General features: G+C 37.0%; 1 protein-coding gene across 1 annotated transcript in view; it reads left to right on the top strand.

The window, feature by feature from the left end:
• Positions 1-19,906, top strand: part of COL4A5 (collagen type IV alpha 5 chain) — a 156,253-nt gene that overhangs the window by 56,855 nt on the left and 79,492 nt on the right. The window contains exons 2-3 of the mRNA XM_054695879.1: positions 3,231-3,290; positions 9,440-9,529. Coding sequence (XP_054551854.1) covers positions 3,231-3,290; positions 9,440-9,529 — 150 coding nt within the window. The remainder of the gene's footprint in view (positions 1-3,230; positions 3,291-9,439; positions 9,530-19,906) is intronic.

Here is a 19,906-nt window from a genome sequence, read left to right as displayed (position 1 = left end):
AGGAATTTCTTGTTTCTTAGAGCTCTTTCTGTTACCAATGTCTGCTATAGTGTTACTCCACTGTGTTTAAATTTTATTTCCATTTATTTGGACCTAGCATTTTCTTTTCAAACTGGATTGGAAGTTTTGTAAAAGCAGTTACCATGTGAACATATCTTTTTGTACAGCTCATAGCCTTTACATTGTGTTTTGTTCTTAGTAGGCATCTAATAAATTTTATAAGTTGGTAAAACAAATTGTTCCATTAACCATTGTGAAATTGGGCCTATTTCCTTTTGGGCACCACTGCTATAACTGTATGGAAAGTGGCACCTAGTGGTTGGTTTGTGTAATGCAATTGACCTACCCCCTCGTTTTTTAAAACTATGAGTACCACAGTCATTATAATAACCTGGGTGGAATAAATAGAATATAAACTACAATATTAAATCGAATTCAAACAAATTTCTATGTAATTACTAAATGTTTGAAGTAATGATATCTCTAATGTATAACTTCATGTTAAGTGGTAAGTGTAAAAAGATGAAATTAATAATTTTTAAGAAAAATATTATATGAAATTACTTCAAAATGACACAAGCATTTAAGGATTTTGTTAATAAATTATGCTAAAAGTTGGAGGTTATTGTTCAATAGGTGGTATAAATACAATTATAAATAAAATTTGTATAGTAATTTGTCCATATTAATGAAATTTTATTATACTATTGCTTTGTATTCTCAGGAGCTTAATTTGTATTTTAAGAAGGAAGATGTCTTAATGAAAACTGAAATTGGAAAGTTACAGCATCTTGTATTTATAACACCAAATACTATGCACATGTTTACATATAAAGTGCAGGCAAACTTTTCAAAGTCTAATGCTAATTATTATTAATTATCAATTCAGATGATCACTATCATTTAGTCTAACATTAATTCATGTAATTGAATGTTGATAATATATGCAATCTAATTCAGTGAATATGGCTTTTGATAGTTCTTATCCTGTAAATCAGTATCTTCTAAAATTTGTAAGTTTGTAGATTGTAATCTAAAATTTACATTTGCACAAAGAAGTATTATATATTTAAAACTGACCTCTGTTCCTGACTTAATGTATAATAATTTTTGTGTATAAGATTATCCTTTCTATTATAAAGCAATGACTTAATTGTCTTTGTATTTCATTCTGTACCTAACATGATGTAAGTGACTGGCACATCACAGATGATCAGTAAGCATTTTTTGAATTAGTTATATATGTTGGAAGGAGCTCTGTCTTATTCCTATTTATCTCCCTAGTGCCTAACAAGCTTTATGGACTGTAATATTCTATTCATGTTCGATAAGTGAATATATCTGAGTAAGTCTATTTAATATGTAATATAGTTGACATATAGTACTTAAATCAGAGTATGTAACCTATCATCATTGTATTAATAAATAATTACTGCATAGGAAACTTTCAATTAAAGATGTCAGAACATTTCTTTTACTAAAATAGCTTTTGCAATGTGAGCAAGGGATACCCCCCAACCTCAAGCCATGCTTGGCTGCTCTTATAATATGGAAAAGGAGTTCCTATCATGGGGGTGGCTCCTGATTACAGCTGAATGGGTTAGAAGTTCTGAGTAGAAGGATAAGGTCAGTATTTTGATAAGGATTGGGAAAGGTGCTCTGGTGATGATTGGAGTATGGAAAGAATGGAAGATTGGTAAGAAGACTAAGGTACTTTTTAAGTAATAGGCTCCCAAGGCTTAACATTGTTGAACCCAGTTTCCTATTTTTATCACATAAAACATTTCTCTGTTTGATGAGAAGCCTTATAGTACATAAATGCTGAACTATCTACATATGTTAAAGTAATTGTTTTATTTTTCTAAGCAGTTCAGATTCATGCCAGTGTAAAGGCTAGTTTGGATGACAGAAGTCATCTATCATCTTTTGTTCTATCGGTTATGATTTTAGAGGAGGATATTTTTCTGTCTTCTGGCCCTCAATTCCTAAGATGAGTGAGTGAATTGTTAGTAGTAGCTATATAGAACACCTAGATTGTGGAAGCAACATTTGTAGTAAAATACAGACTGTGAGGAAGTGAGCTACTAGTGATAAGAGTGAGAGTAAAGAAAAGATAAGTGGTAAAAGATAGAGTTTTATATTTTATGCTCTGTGATTCATCAGAAATTCAAGAAGAAAGCAGCTTCAAGTGGCAGACATTCTTGGATAAATGCCTAGGTCATTGTGCAACAGGGTGGTCCCCAGGAAAGGGGGAGGTTCCAGGTTCCCTGCCCCACCCAAGGGAGGGTGGAGCTGAGCAGGAAGAGGAGAAGCTGCAGAAGAGACTGAGGAAGGAAGCAGGATGGAGCCAGAAGGAGACCTGGAGCAGGCGCTTGGAGCCTAGAGACACGTGAAGAAACTGCGCTTGTCTTTTGGTCGTGGACTGGGTGACACAGATGTGGGTGAGACCCGTGGGGAGGTGACCATGGCAGCTTTTATCTTGATGTTGATTTTGCTCTTTTCCTTCCGGGCTTGTCTGGTTGTTTGTGACCCTTTTCTGTGGGTCCCCACTGGAAGATGCTTTAGACTTGTAGCAGGCTTTGGGGCCTTGCTCTGGGCCAATCCCATTTGGATGGACTTTTACCCACGAGGGGACGGGTAACTTTGGGTGCTTCATTTAGAAACTAGACTCTTTGCCTTACCTGTATTGTTTCCTAGTTTTATTAAAGATCCTTCCCATTAGTCTCATGTGTTTTGTGTTGATGCGGCGGATGGCAGAACCCATTTAGAATAAGCAGATTTGCGGGGTTTGGGCTGCCCCTCTCCCTGTCCTATAACAATTGCTCATATAGATTGAGAAGTAATTTCTTACAAGTCATGTTGGGAGCAAAAATGAAGTTCCTAAGAACTTGAACAAGTGGCAAATCATATTTACTATGAGGAAGTCATATAAATTTCTTGTTCATTTTTACTGTCTCTTAAAAAAGATACTTTTTACTTGAAAATTATAAAAATTACATTGAAAACATTACATTGATTAATTGTAAAACATTCAATCAGTAATGTATACAATAGAAGATGAAACTTTCCCAGAGGCAATCATTATTTGCAATTTGGTACATATCCTTTCAGATAGTTTCCTGATATTTGTTTTACAAGTTTGGATTGTTGAATTCATTTGAGCTGTAAGTCAGACTCTGGTTTTCATGTTCATATTTAATGATTTTCCTCCCTCTTTCTCTTCCTTGTAGGCTTGCTATGGGTGTTCTCCAGGAACTAAGTGTGACTGTAGTAGCATAAAAGGACAGAAGGTAAGAGCTGAGACTGGCCTCTGCAAATGTAATAAAACTAATAAAATATGTTTTTAACATATATTTTTTAAAAAATAAACAACAAGGCTTCTACTGAAGCATTTAAGTTAATAAAATGAATTCTACTGTACTTATTTTAAATAACTATAGAGATTAAACTGTATCTCAGAGATCAGCCCCATATTCTGTAAAAGACCATATAGTCAATATTTTAGCCTTTGTGAATCATATAAGGTTTCCTGTATTTTTTTAATTTGTCCTTTAAAAGTTAACAACAAAAAAAACTTAGCTCCTGGACTCTGTAAAACAAGCTCCTGGATGTATTTTGACTTTATTTGATCAATCTTGCTGAAATATACTGCCTAACAGGCAAAAGGAGGGAAAAATACTTAAGAGGGAACCAAACATTTATCCGACTACTGATCTGTGCTGAATATCATGTTAGGAAATTTCATGTACTTTTATCTAGTCCATGTAATTTAATGACTGCTGAATCTAAATTTTTATCTCAATACCCCTGATATAATAGCACCACCCCTATCATGTAAATATGATGATTACGAAGTATGTATTGGTGAAGATTAAATAGTGTCAACCTAAACATAAGGAATCAGAGACTGATGTTAAAATTATAAGATAAAAGGGATAGTGATTTATGGGCTAAAGAGAGATGTACTAGGAGAAAAAGAATCATGTTCTAGTCTTTACTCTTGTACTCAGTAAATATTTTTTAATGAATCTGAATATTCATAATTATATATGAAACAATTTGGAAAAATATCTCAAAAGTGTATTCCATTTAGGGATATAGAAGGCATACTAGCCTATGGAAAATGTTTAAAAGTCCTGGAGGAAAGAAATCTACTTGTTTTGTAGTGCTATATTTCCAAGCTCAGTTTAATCATGTAACCCACTTTCCTCCTAATGGAATACCCATTAGTAATAATTGAATAGTGTTATTCAAATCACCTATTTGAGTAACATTAGTTTGAGTGGAGTAATTTTAGAGTAAATGGGCTTTATATAGTGGTAAGAAGATGAAGAGATTAATTTCTGATTATTGGTGGGTTAACTGTTTTTAAGATAAGAAGTAAATACTCTAGACAAAATAGAACAGCTACATGATAGCACAGGAGAGTGTCCCAAAGCAAAAAAAGAGTAGAGGAGGCATCTACCTTTGTAGGATTACTGGGTAAACCTACATTTATGAGGCTTTTCTTGTGAGTACACCCTTCAGTCTGAATAACAAACTATGGCTGGAACCCAGACAAAAACCAGAGTTTCACTGGCTTGAGAAGTCAGATGACAGGGTTGAGAATGTCATAATGGCTGGAAAATTGCTGTTGCCCCACTAATTTTATAAAAGAGCATATCCTAATACCCAAACCAGACATAGACAAATTTACAAAAACAGTAAACTACAGCTCAATATGCCTCATTAATATAGATGCAGAAATTCTTAATAAAATTTTAGCAAATAAGATCCAATGATATATAAAGTAGATAATGCATTATTACCAAATGGAGTTTATGCCAGGAATGCATGGTTGGTTTAGTATTCAAAAATCAAAAATTGTAATTCACCATATTAAAAGACTAAACTTTTTGAAAAACATAAATAAAACCATCATGTGATTATTTCGGTAGCTACAGAGAAATGACTTAACAAAATTCAACATCCATTCTTGATAAGAACTCTTAGCATACTATGAATGGAAGGAATTTCCTTGATTTCAGGGGCATCTAGCAAATTCTTATAGCTAATGGAGAAAGAGTAATTAAATTCCTTTCTCTTAAGATCGGGAACATGCTTGCTGTCATCACTTCTATTCAATATTGCCAGTGTAGTAAGACTAAGACAAGAACAAGAAAAGGAAAAGCATCTGAACTGGAAAGAAAGAAGATGTTGTAGTCTTTTTTTTTTTTTTTTTTTAGCAAGTGACATGATTTGCCAATGTAGAAATTCTCTGGATAATACTAAAATGTTCCGGGCCTCCCCGGTGGCGCAGCGGTTGAGCGCTGGGTTGCGATGCTGCCCGCAGCCTCTGCAGTGCCGGTTCGATCCCCGGCTGCTCCCCGGCCACCGGAGGAGGGTCCCACATGGCGCGCAGACCTCTCCTGCCGCCCACTGCTCCCCTCAGCAGTGTACTTCAGTCCTTCTGCCTGCTCTGCTCCCCGCTCTGGCTCTGGTGAATTCTCTCACCCTCCCGTGCTTCTGACTGTACCCAGTGCTTGTATAAATAAATAAATAAATCTTAAAAAAAAAATAATAATAATAATAAAAAAAAAAAACTAAAATGTTCCTAAAACATATAGATGAGTTTAGAGCAATCAGAGAATAAAGCAAGTAACCTAAGATTGATAAACAAAAGTCAGTTACATTTCTATACTCTAACAATTAGAAATGGGAAATTGGAATTTTAAAAAGTATTTTGCGATAGTGTCAAAAATTTGCAACACATAGGGAGGGATAAAACAAAAATGTGCAGTCCTGTACAATGAAAACTACATAAATATTGCTGAGAGATAGGAAGGGAAATGAATAAGTGGAGATATATATATCATGTTCACTGATCAGAAAACTTAGTGTCATTAAGATGTCGGTTCTCCCCAAGTTTACCTATAGATTGAGTGCAACTCCTTGCCTTTTAAAAATAGAAATTGAGCTCATTCTAAAATTTACATGGAAATGTTAAAACATATTTTGAAAAGAACAAAGTTGGGGGCCTCCCTGGTGGCGCAAGGAGTTAAGACGCAACCTATGAAGCTGTCTGCAGCATCCACAGCATGAGTTCGATCCCCAGGCGGCCAAGGAGCAACCCAAATGGCGCAGCAGACCTCTCCTGACTCGCCCGCTGCTCCCCTCAGCAGTGTATTTCCGTCAGTCTGCCTGTTCTGTTCCCCATTCTGTCTCTGATGAATCCTCTCACCCTCTGCACCTCTGGCCTGTACCCCAGCTCTTGTATGCATACATAAATAAATCTTAAAAAAAAGAACAAAGTTAGTGGATTTATAGCATACAAATCTAAAATTTAATATAAAACACAGTAAACATGATAGTATGCTAATAGCAAAATGAACGGCATAGAGATAAGTGGAGCAGAATAGAGAGACCATAAATAGACTTAAGATGTGTGATTAATTTTTTTCACAGAACTGTTAAGGCAATTTAGTGGAGAAATGATATTCTTTTTAACAAATAATATTGGAAGAATTGGATGTACATTTGCACAAAAATGGATTTTGACTCATAGCTCACATTGTATATACAAATTAACTCAAAATGGATTATAGATCTAAATATTAAACCTAAATCTATAAATCTTTTAGAACAAAACATAGGAGAAAATTATTGTGACCTTGAGTTAGATATTTCTTAAATAGGACACCAAAGATTTGATCCATAAAGTAAACTGCTATATTTCATTAAAATTAAAAACTTTTTTTTTCTAAAAGACATTTAAGAGAATGTAAAGGCAACCCACAGTCTAGATAAAAGATCTTTGCAAATCACATATCTGATATAAGTCTTATATGCAAAGTATACAAGACTGAACTCTCTAAAAACAAAGATCCCCAACTAAAATTAATTTAGAAACAAATTGGCAAGTATTTTAAGACACCACTAAAAATATGTGGATGGCAAATGAACATGTAAAGATACTCAACACTGCTTATTAGGAAAATACATAATAAAATTATAATGAGATACCACTGCAAACCAATTGGAATGTCTAGATATTAAAACATTAACCTTACCATGTATAAGGGAGGATATGGAACAACTAGAACTATCATAGATTCCTGCAAATCAAAATTATGCAAAAACTTTGGAAAACAATTTGGCAGTTTCTTACAAAGGTAAACATAAATTTTTCATGTGATCCTGTGTATTCCTAGACATTTACTCATGAGAAATGAAAGAATATGACTATGCAAAACATGTACATTAGTTCATGATAGATTTATTTGTAATAGCCAACAACAGGAATCAACTCAACTTCCCACTAACAGGTGAGTGAATAAACAAATTATGGTGTATTTATACAAAGGAAGAGTAATAAACAACAAAGATAAACTGGCATTACCCAACACAACATGTTTGAATAACAAAATAATTATGCTGAGTGAAGAGTTAAACAAAAAGAGTACATTCTAATGTAGTTCCTTTTGTACAAAATTCTAGAAAATATTAATATATAGTGACAGAAAACAAGCCAGTTGTTGCATACGGTGGGTGGGGTTGAGAAAGATATTATAAAGGGGAACAGGAATCTTTTAAAATACTTATGGTTACTTCAATAATTTTTTTATTAAAAGTCTTTATTTTTTATAGCAGTTTCAAATTCACAGCAGAACTGAAAGATACAGAAATTTCCCATGTATACCCTGTCCCCCCACATGCATACATATGTAAACCTCCCCGACTATCAACATCTTCGTAATTGTCATTTGTTAAAATTGATGAACCTATAATTAATTCATCAATATTACATAGTTTATACTTAATAATTCACTGCTGGTGTTATATATTCTGTGAGTTTGAATAAATGTGCAATGAATGTTCTCTACTATTATATTATTATATTATTATAGTATTTTCCCTGCTTTAAAATCCTCTGTGTTCCACCTATTCATCTCCCTCCATCCTTATCCCTGGAAACCAGTGGTTATTTTTATTTATTTATTTTTATTTATTTTTTTAAAAGATTTATTTATTTATTTATACAAGTACTAGGTATAGTCAGAAGCGCGGGAGGGTGAGCGAATTCACCAGAGCCAGAGCGGGGAGCAGAGCAGGCAGAAGGACCGAAGTACACTGCTGAGGGGAGCAGCGGGCGGCAGGAGAGGTCTGCGCGCCATGTGGGACCCTCCTCTGGTGGCCAGGGAGCAGCCAGGGATTGAACCGGCACTGCAGAGGCTGCGGGCAGCTTCGCAACCCAGCGCTCAACCGCTGCGCCACTGGGGAGGCCCCCAGTGGTTACTTTTAATTATCTCTATAATTTTGTTTTTTTCCAGAATGTCAAACAGTTGGAATTATATAGTATGCAGACTTTTCAGATTGACTTCTTTCACTGAATAATATGCATTTAAATTTTCTCCATGTCTTTTCATGACTTGATAGCTAATTTCTTTAGAGAACTGAATAATATTCCATTGTCCGAATGTGCCACAGTTTATTCATTAACTACTGAAGAACATGTTTGTTGCTTCTAAGTTTTGGCAATTGTGAATAAAACTGCTTTAAATAACTATGTACAGGTTTTTATGTGGACATAAGTTTTCCACTCTTTTGGGTGAATACCAAGGAGTTCAGTTGCTGGAGCATATAGTAAGAGTATGTTCAGTATTTGTTTATTTATTTATTTGAAACATCCTTGTTTTTTCACAATATAGGATTTCTCCCCTTTGGTCCAGCCCATAATTTCCCCATCACTAAAGTGCCTACAATCCTCTACCAGTACTCTACTGCACTCTCCTGCCACCTTCTCTGAATTATCTCCAATTAGCTAATGAGTTAATTTTTGATAACTCTGCAATAATTTGAAAGCGTCTCTTATTGTTTCCTTTTACTTTTCTTCATCCTTCCCCCATGCTTACTTTCTGTAACCCCTGTAAACCTAGCTTCCTGGATTTATTTCCACCTTTCTTATTAAGCTCTTGATGTTGGTATGTTTAAACCTGGCTTCATCTCTGATACACTTTTTATTTTTACAAGAAAGCAAGAGATTATATTACCATGTATGATATAAATTCAGAGTGCTTTTTTGTTTTTCTTTTTGTGTGTGTTTGTATGTGTGTATTTTTGTAAGTGCTAAGTTTCATCTAGATCGTTTATATGATTTTGTATTGAATAATTCCTTATGTTAACTTACCCTATAATAAATATAAATCTTTTTAAAAAAACTGCAATTATAAAATTTATATGGAACCACAAAAGGCCCTAAATAGCTAAAACAAATTCAGAGTGATTGTGTTTTTCTACTCACACCTTACAAATTTCCTACTGCTAGTGGATACTGTGAATTTTGTATCATTAAATTAAGCTAGTTTTCTATAGATAGTCATAAGATATTTTTTTAATATTAACCACTCTTGTGCTTGAAAATTCACAAACCATCTTACCTTTTATTCTTGTTCATTTGCAGGGGGAGAGAGGATTGCCAGGTTTGGAAGGCCATCCAGGTTTGCCTGGATTTCCAGGTCCAGAAGGGCCTCCAGGGCCTCAGGGGCAAAAGGTATGTGCCAAATTGTCAAGCATTAATACCAGAGGAATTAAGTCATCTTAAATGTGGGACTCGGTGTCAGATCAACAAAGAAGTTCCTGAACTATTTATGGTAGATATGTTTAAATAAAATAATATAATGACCAAGAGTCTATATTGGTCATTTGTAGAATAACATTTGTATACATTTGTATCTATTTGTAGAAGATGCTATAAATTGTATGTGATTATTGGGATCCTCAACAAAAATTAAGTTCTGTTGTAAGAACTTAGTATCAGCTGGAGAGAGCTGAATTGCTAGCTCTCAGAGTAGCTGATTAATGCAACAAGCCAAAATGAAACAGTCAACAGTCAAGCCTTTAGTTACTTACTGTGATATTATAAGCAAACAGTTAAACCTTTTACTTACTGTGATAGTATAAGCAAACAGTTAAACCAGAGAAAGCACCTATTCCTTCACTATTCAACTTTCCCCAATAGAACAGCACCAGTGAGGTTCCAGTGAACAAGCACAGACCTAGGGCATAATTTCACTGCTTAGGGAGCTTTTAGCAAAACACTCCTACTGGCCCAGTGTCAGAGTGGGAAAAGAGAGAAGGGGAAGGGCTAGGAGTGAAAAACTACTTAGAGTGCAGAAAATGTCATTAAGGTCCCCCCCTCTCCACTATATGGAACCACTAAGGTTAACCACTAAGGTTCCATATAGTGAGGCCTTTCAATGTAGATATGCCTAAGAGTATGACTAGCCAACACTGCCTGCAGTCCTTGAACATAACTTCCTTCAGAGACTCAGTGAACTAAGTCAGGTCTGGGATAGACAGCTTTTCCCTATGAGGCCTACCATGAGATATTTGCTTATTGTTGGGCCTGAAATATCACACATAGGTTTTTAATCAGACTCCTCAATTTTATCCCTGATTTTAGGACCTGAGTGAGAAACATAGGCTACCTTGTTATGGAACTAAATGAGTCAGACTTTGAGGAGCTATTTTAAAAACCAGGTAATTAGTCTGAGACAGTATGGAGCAGGGTCGTGACCAGAATTACTCCAAGCAGTATGATCAGGTCTGCTAGGGGGATTGATTGTAATCATGAGCCCCAATTGTTGCCATATCAGGAATTAGGTCACCTATCGCCCACCCAATCTAATTCAGAGAGCCAAGAGGCTTTTTTCTTAAGTTTGGTGATAGGCTGTTCTACTTTGCCAGTTTCAGTGATCTTGGTAAAACATGAGGTGCTGGCAATAACAAAACCTGAAAACCCCTTCTTGATTGACCAGCAGGAAGTTGAGGGGTATGCAGTTATCTAACACTGCTTGGGCCAAGGAACTGAGGTTAGTCTGCTCTGCTTCAAGGGATGAGGTAGTATTGTTGGTGACCACAGTGGAGATCAAGGACAGGTTGCATATAATCTTTTCTAATCAAATGACCCTGACCTTAGGAAAAATTACTTGGCGCATACTCATGAACAGAGAATCAGTAATATTATATGACAGTTCCTTTGAGTAATTAGAATCTACCTGGTTTTGGCATTCCCTTTTTATTCTCTCTGTGTAGTGTGACATGTGTAATGGGAGGACTTCTTTTCAGTATTTGGGTTTTCTGTTTGGTCTGGCCTGAAAGAAATCATGCACAGACTATTCTCCAGGAACTGGAGTCACTTGTGATCAAAGCAACTTCTTAAGAAATAGAAAATTCAAATGAAATCACTTGTTTTTCCATGCAAGTGGTTTTTTTTTTTTAAAGATTTTATTTTTTATTTATTTATACAAGCACTGGGTATAGTCAGAAGTGCGGGAGAGTGAGAGAATTCACCAGAGCCAGAGTGGAGAGCAGAACAGGCAGACTGACAAGGTACGCTGCTGAGGGGAGCAGCAGGCGGTGGGAGGGGTCTGCACGCCATTTGGGACCCTCGCCCGGCAGCTGGGGGATCGAACCGCTGCTGCGGAAGCTGCAGGCAGCTTCTCAACCCAGCGCTCAACCACTGCGCCACCGGGAGGCCCCCTCCATACAAGTGTTTTAGATGAATATTCTGATTCAATGAATGACTCCATTTGAGGAAAAAGCTTTTGTTACACAGGGTTTGCAGATCAACAAATAATACCATTTAGGAATTTCCACTCAAAAGCAGATGAAAAGTTGGTAAATGAAGTCGGTAAACACAATGAAGGAATTTTTAGAATTGTGATGACAAGTGACATAACAAAACTCAGGTTTTCCTTCTTTATAATTGTTATTCCTTAAAAATCATCCTATGAGCCAAAAACTTGATTGTCATAAGTTTTTGAAAAATATTTCAAATTATTTGAGTAAAAAAGTATCCAGAGTCACAGAATTCTCATAAGTTCTGCTTAGTGAATTTATTAGTGCTGATTCTATCATTGCCCACTTCTTTAGATGCCTGTATGATGGAGGCTTTCTTTTTTTTTCTAATGAACTTTAGAACTATCTGACTTTGTGTTTCTCCAGAAAAAGTGCATATACTCTGGCTAACAAGAAGATGAAGATTTTATATTTCATGTTTTAGTAGTTACATATTTATTTTAGCATGTGATAGATACAAAATAAAAATTTTACTCAATCTCATGATTTTAGGTAATTAGTTAGGATAAGGTGGGTAAAAATATTTTTTAAATTTGGTCATGAGCATTGAATTTCTTGTCCTAGTGCTCATACCATCGTGGCCTCTGAGTATTTTGTGATATTTTTATATTATTTCATTACTTTGCTTAAAAAGTATTATACATGGATGCCATCTCGGTTAGTAGAGCAGTACTATAGCAAGGCATCCTTGTCATATTTCTGCCTCCGGTTGGAAGTCACAAAGCAGTTCATTGAGCAAAGGTCCACTTTACTTTGAAATAGAATTAGATTTACATTAATCTATTTAGAGATGCATCTGTTGTGCAAACAGTAGATTATTAAACTTTTTTTGTAATAAAAAGCTGTGGTGGGCAGAATAATACCCTCTCCTTTATTTTTTTTATTTTTTTTTTATTTTTTATTTTTTTTTAATATTAAATTTTATTTTTATATTCCCCCATACAATTGCAAACGCCCCATTCTGACCCCAATCCTTCCCCTCCCGCCCCCCCAAAAAGTGTCTCTGGTTCATAGTTTTTTGTTGATTTTGATTTTCACTTTCTTATATTCATTTTCCTGGTCCCTTATTTAAGTTTTCTAGATTCCTGCTATGAGTGAGACCATCCGTATTTTTCTTTTTTCTTTTTGGCTTATTTCGCTGAGCATGATCCCTTCCAGTGCCATCCATGTTGCTGCAAATTGCATGTGTTTATCTTTTTTGAATGCTGAGTAATATTCCATGGTATATATGTACCACATCTTCTTGATCCAGTCATCTATTTTGGGCATTTGGTTGTTTCCAAAGCTTAGCTATTGTAAACAGTGCTGCTATAAACATAGGAGTGCAGGTGCTCTTTGGAATTGATGTTTCTGTGTCCTTTGGGTAAATACCTAGGAGTGGAATTGCTGGATCATATGGAAGCTCTATGTTTAGTAGGTCCAGAAATCTCCACACAGCTCTCCATAGTGGTTGGACCAGTTTGCACTCCCACCAACAGTGCACAAGAGTTCCTTTTTCTCCACATCCTCGCCAACATTTGTTGTTGCTAGTTTTTTTATATGTGCCATTCTCACTGGTGTGAGATGGTATCTCATGGTAGTTTTGATTTGCATTTCCTGATTACAAGTGATGTTGAACATTTTTTCATATGTCTGTTGGCCATTTGCATTTCCTCTTCAGAGAAGTTTCTTTTTAGCTCTTCTGCCCATTTTTTGACTGGATTATTTTCTTTGTTGTTGCTGAGTCTCATCAGCTCTTTGCAGATTTTTGTGATCAGTCCTTTATCATTAGTGTTGGGTGCAAAAATGTTCTCCCAGTTGGTGGGGTTTCTCTTTGTTTTTGTTATTGTCTCTTTTGCTGTGCAGAAGCTCTTTAATTTGATGTAGTCCCAGCTGTTTATCTTTCTCTTCACTATCACTGCTTTGGGTGATGTGTCTGTAAAGATGTCTTTGATGTGCAAATCCCGTAGTGTTTCGCCTATATTTCCTTCTATGTATTTTATGGTTTCAGGTCTTATGTCTAGTTCTTTAATCCATTTTGAGTTGATTTTTGTGTATGGTGTGAGGTAGTGGTCAAGCTTCATTCTTTTGCATGTAGCGACCCAGTTTTCCCAGCACCATTTATTGAACAAACTTTCTTTGCTCCAATGCATAGTCTTCGTTCCTTTGTCAAAGATTAGTTGACCATAAATCTGTGGGTTTATTTCTGGATTTTCTATTCGATTCCATTGGTCTGTATGTCTGTTCTTGTTCCAATACCATGCAGTTTTGATGATTATGGCTTTGTAGTATAGTTTGAAGTCTGGGAGTGTGATGCCTCCATTTCCTTCTTTTTTTTTCAGTAGAGCTTTGGCTATTCGGGTTTTGGTGATTCCATATGAATTTCATCAATAATTGTTCTATCTTCTTTGAAGAATGCCATTGAGATTTTGATTGGAATAGCATTGAATCTGTATATTGCTTTTGGTAGGATGGCCATTTTAATAATGTTTATTCTTCCAATCCATGAGCAGGGGATGTCTTTCCATTTCTTTGTGTGTCTTCTTCTTCTTTTAACAGTGTTTTATAGTTTTTCTTTGTATAGGTCCTTTACCTCTTTAGTTAGATTTTATTCCCAAATATTTGATTTTTTTGTTTCGATAATAAAAGGGGTGGTTTTTTTGATTTCTTCTTCTTCAGATTTATTGTTTGTGTATAGGAAGGCTACTGACTTTTGCGTGTTGATTTTGTATCCTGCCACTTTACTGAATTGATTGATGAGTTGAATTAGTTTTCTGTGGAGATTTTGGGTTCTCTATGTATATTATCATATCATCTGCAAATAGTGATAGTTTGACTTCTTCTTTTCCTATTTGGATTCCTTGGATGTCTTTCTCTTGTCTTATTGCTCTGGCTAGGACTTCCAGTATTATATTGAAAAGCAGTGGTGAGAGTGGACATCCTTGTCTTGTTCCAGATCTTAATGGAATTGCTTCAGCTTTTCACCATTGAGAATAATACTGGCTGTTGGCTTGTCATAGATGGCCTTTATGATGTTGAGGTATGTTCCTTGTATCCCAAGAATTTCAAGGGCTTTTATCATGAATGGGTGTTGCACTTTGTCGAAAGCTTTCTCAGCATCTATTGATATTATCATATGGTTTTTTATATTCTTTTGTTGATGTGTTGGATAACGTTGATTGATTTTCGGATGTTAAACCATCCTTGTGCCCCTGGAATGAATCCAACTTGGTCGTGGTGAATTATCTTATGGATACATTGTTGGATTCTGATAGCTAAATTTTTATGAGGATTTTTGCATCAGTGTTCATTAGGGAGATTGGCTATAGTTTTCCTTTTTTGTGTTGTCCTTATTCGGTTTTGGTATTAGTGTAATATTGGCTTCATAGAAGTGTTTGGTATTGTCCCTTCCTTCTCAATTTTTTGGAAGTTTGTGAAGGATAGGCACTAATTCGTCTCTGAATGTTTGGTAGAATTCATTTGTAAATCCATCAGTCCTGGGCTTTTGTTTTTGGGGAGGTTTTTAATTACCATTCAATTTCGCTGCTTGTAATTGGTCTGTTTAGGTGTTCTATTTCTTCTTTATCTAGCTTTGGGTGATTGTAGAGTTGTAGGAAATTGTCCATCTCCTCTAGATTGTTGAACTTGTTTCCATATAACTGTTCATAGTAGTTACTGATTATTCTTTTGATTTCTGCTGTGTCCGTTGTGATTTCTCCTCTTTCATTTATGATTCTGTGTATTTGTGTTTTCCTCCCTTTTCCTTTGCTTTGTGAGCCTGGCTAGGGGTTTGTCTATTTTATTATATTTTTTCAAAGAACCAGCTCTTGGTTTCATTGATCTTTGGATTGTTTTTTTAGTTTCAATTTCATTATTTCTGCTTTGGTTTTTATTATTTCTTTTCTTCTACTGGTTCTGGGGTTTTTTTGTTGTTCTTTTCTAGATCTTTGAGCTTCGAGATTAGGTTGTTTCTTTGAGTTCTTTCTTGTTTTTTGGATGTGAGCTTCTATTGCTATATATTTTCCTCTTATTACTGCTTTTGGCTGCATCCCATACATTTAGGATATTGGTGTCCTCCTTGTCATTCAATTCAAAGAATTTTTTAATTTCTTCTTTGATCTCCTCGTTAGTCCAGTGGTCTTCCAGTAGTGTGGCTTTTAATCTCCATGAGGTAGGATAGTTCCTTGCCTTCTTTTTATGATTTATTTCTAGTTTGATGCCTTCGTGGTCAGAAAGATGGTTGGTATGATTTTCAATCTTGGTGTATCTGTGTGATGTTGTCTTGTGCCCAGTATGTGATCGATCCTGGAGAATGATCCGTGTGCGCTTGAGAAAAATGTGTACTCCGTTTTTTTTGGGTTTAGTGTTCTATAGATGTCTGTTAAGCCCAAATGCTCTAGGTCCTTATTTAGAGCTTTAGTTTCTTTACTTATTTTTTGTCTTGTTGATCTATCCATTGTTGATAGTGGTGTGTTGAAGTCTCCCACTACATATGTGTTTTCTCTGATGTCTGTTTCAGAGAGGACAACAGTTGTCTGATATATTTTGGTGCTCTTTCGTTTGGTGAGTATATGTTAATGAGTGTTATTTCTTCTTGAAGTATTGTCCCCTTAATCATAATGTTATGACCATTGGGTCTCTTTTTATTTTTTTGAGTTTGAAGTCTGTTTTATCTGATATAAGTATAGCTGTTCCTGCTTTCTTTTTTGCCCATTTGCTTGTTAGGATTGTTTTCCATCCTTTGACTTTGAGCCTATTTTTATCTTTTGTAGCTAAATGTGTTTCCTGGAGACAGCAAAAGGTTGGGTTTTGTTTCTTAATCCAGGCTGCAACTCTCTGTGTCTTTTTATTGAAGAGTTTAGTCCATTTACATTTAGAGTTAATATTGATATGTTAGCATCTGTATTTGCCATTATGTTTGTCTTTCCTTTGATTTTATTTATTTATTCTTTTAATAACTTTTTTTTTTTTTGGTCTTCTTTCGTTTTTATTCGTCCCTCTGAGGTTCTGGCTTTAGGATTCCTTGTAGTATTTTTTGGAGTGGGGGTTTAGTCGCAATGAAATTCCGGAGTTTCTCTTTGTCTGGGAAGGTCCATATTCTTTCTTCATGGAGGAAAGAGAGCTTTGCGGGATAGAGTATTCTTGGTTGGCATCTGTTTTCTTGGAGTCTGTTGACTATGTCCCTCCACTCTCTCCATGCCCGTAGTGTTTCTTCAGAGAAGTCTGATGTCAGCCTGATTGGTTTTCCTTTGAATGTTATCTGTTTCTTCCCTCTTGTCAGCTTCATTATTTTTTCCTTGTCCTGGATTCTTGGGAGCTTTACTATTATGTGTCTTGCTGTGTTTTTCCTTTCGTCGTGGAAGTTTGGTGTTCTTCTTGCTTCTTGTATATCAATTTTCAGCTCCTTCTTCTCATTTGGAAGTTCTCTTCAATTATATCCATGAATATTTCTCTGTTCCTACATCTCTCTCTCTCCTTCTGGAATTCTATAACTCTTATATTCCTTTCCTCATGGAGTCAGATAGTTCCCGAAGTCTTTCTTCATTCTTTTTCCTTCGTACTTCTCTTTCCTTTTCTGTTTTGGTTCTTTTTATTTCTGTGTCTTCAAGATTACTTATTCGTTCTTCCATTTCATCTATTCTGCTTTCATTGCTTTCCCAGAGTTCTTTAGTTCCTCCATTAATTCTTGATCTCCTGCATTTCTCTTACTTCCCTCTTTAGGGACTCAATTTCCTTCTTCTGATCTATCACTTTTTTAATCATGGCAATTTTAAATTCTCTTTCTGGAAGGCTCAGAAGTTCTTCCAAGTTGCTGTCGTTGCAATCTGGGGAGTGGTTTTCTTTTTGTGGTGTGCTTCTTTCCTGAGGAGTTGTTAGTTGCGTGTGGTTTCTTCTACTCCCTACTGTCTGTTTTCTAATTTGTCGTATGCGTTGGGACACTGTGTTGCTCGGACTGACTGACATCTTGGGTGAACTTCTCCGCTCCCCTCTGGCTCTTCCAGGAGCCATCTCTGTCTTCTGGGGGAGCTTTCTGCTGGTTTTAGGCAGTTTTTACTGAAGAAATGTCCCTGTTCTCAAATGGCGAAGCGGGATGCAGTCCCTGCGCCTCCGGTTTCAGGCACACTCTTCTGCGCACCTGGTCTGCCCCGGACTGGGTGCCTGCTCCCTCTGTGGCTCAGACTGCTGGTCGGAAGGGGCCTGGCGTGGAATAACTTCCCGGCTGGCCACTGGGTCCTCCAGAAACCTTCTGCCCTTTTCAAGCAGTCTTAAGAAATGTCCTGTTTTATAGGGTGTTAGTGACTTTTTTTTTCCTGGTCGCTAGGTGGCGCCAGAGATCTCTCCTATTGTCCTTGGGGGGCTGTTTTTCGCCTCCCCCCACCCCGTGGACAGAGAACAGAGCGGGAATGGTAGGGTACACCTCAACAGCTTTGGGGTGCTGTGCCTGCCTTGTGCCCCACTGTGTTGGAGAAACCACGCCCCGAATTTTCGTGCCCCGGGTCTCAGTTCAAAGCCCTCAGTTCCAGGACGAGGGCTGTAGCCCAGTTCAGTGGCGCGGGAATGGCCCTTTTGCACAGCTCCCGAGCCTGGGCGCCTGGTTCCTGCTCACTCAGGGAGGGACCTTCACCTCAGTGAGGACCTCCGCGCGTCTCCCCGCAAGCCTAGGTCGTCTCCCCGCAAGCCTAGGTCGCAGGCGCGGGGACCTGGGCAGCCGCGATCCAGGTCTGCACTTGCTTTTCAAGCGCGCCGAGTGCGCTGCTCTCCGCGCAAGCTTACCGGCAGCCCGGGCTGTGTGCGTCTCCCGGGGTCTTTGTTCTTCTCTAATTGCGCCCGGAGCCGTTCGCTCACCGCCGCGGCGGATCCTGCAGGGTTCGCCTCAGCTCCCGTTCACGGGGTGTGGTGGCTGCAATAGTTCCTTTCCACTCACAGTCCCGCTTGCTGCCTCGTTTGTTTTTGTTGGCCGTTTTGGTTTGTTGTTTCCCTCCTCTCTGCCGGTTGGAGAGTGCCGCCTCTGTGGGCGGGGGAGGGGAGCAGGGTTCTGCGCTTCCCTCAATACCCTCTCCTTTAGATGTCCATTAGCTAATCCTATAAGCCAAACATATTCAGAACCTGTGAATATGTTTGGTTACACAAACAAATGAAATTAAGATTGCAGATGGAATTAAGTTGCTGATCATCTTGTTTTAAACTACAGAGATGTCTCTGGATTATCTGGGGGTCTTTCAAACCTGAAAAAGGAAGACGGAAAATTCACTGATAGTGATGTAACATTAGAAAGACTCATTTAGCCATTGCAATCTATGATGACTGAAGAGGGCCATATGCTGGACAATTTAGTGACTCTAGAAGCTGGAAAAAGTAAGGAATTCTCTCCTTAGAACCTCCAGAAGGTAATAGCATTCTGCCACTGAGACCCCTTCTTCGGACTGCTCAAACTTAAGATTTACATCGTTTTAAATCACTAAATTTGTGATAATTTGTTCCAGCAGCATAGGAAACTAATACACCAGGTAACTCTTTCCCCAAATGAAACTTAGCATGGAAGCCCCATATGAAAAGATAAGAACAGAGCTGTACTGATTGAAGGATGACTGTGCCTTGTATTGAGGAAATTCCAGAGGAAACTCTAGAGTTGTGAGTTGAGTAACTTGGAAACCACCTGTGTAAAGCAAAGCATCTCAGTTTAATAAAAGCTGTCTAAAGTCTCAGATGGTAATATGTTAGCTATATGTCACACTGAAAATCCTAAGTTTGGGAGAAAAATTGGGCTTTCTTCATTCCATTTTTTTTAAAAAAAAGAAACTAGTTAATAAAAACATAGTGAGGCAATACTAAATTCTCAGCAATATCCTTTTAACTAGAAATGGGTGAATAGATTGACACACATGGGAAGCTTTTTTTGCAGGGATTCTATAGCAGAAGCGAGATAGCCTAGAGTTCTTTCTTGTTCCTTCTTAAGCTCTGCCAGTAGAAAGTGCCTTATAAAGCAAAGCAAAGGTTTAAAACCACAAACTAAAAAAAAAGGTATATATTTTTGGCCTCAGAGATGATGTTATTTTCTACCAGTATGGGAAGAAGAGTGACATAAAATTGAAACTACCCAGATAATCAGCTCCCATTTTGTTTATGCATAAATGATTTGGGGAATACCTATACTACTGTTTGATCTTTGCTTTCTTGCATGATTCATTATTAACTTTACAGGTAAAATGTTTCTTCTGTACATACGCACATTTCTTTTCAGTAAATAAAGGCCTTCATGATTTTTTTTTCATTTTTCTTGTTGCGGCAACATCAGTGTATAAGATTA

This window comes from Talpa occidentalis, unplaced genomic scaffold (assembly GCF_014898055.3).
Source record: "Talpa occidentalis isolate TD23 unplaced genomic scaffold, MPIMG_talOcc4v2.1 talOcc4.15, whole genome shotgun sequence".
NCBI classification, from domain to species: Eukaryota; Metazoa; Chordata; class Mammalia; order Eulipotyphla; family Talpidae; genus Talpa; species Talpa occidentalis.
The sequence above is the reverse complement of the archived record's forward strand: the minus strand, read 5'-3'. Positions and strand labels throughout refer to the sequence as shown.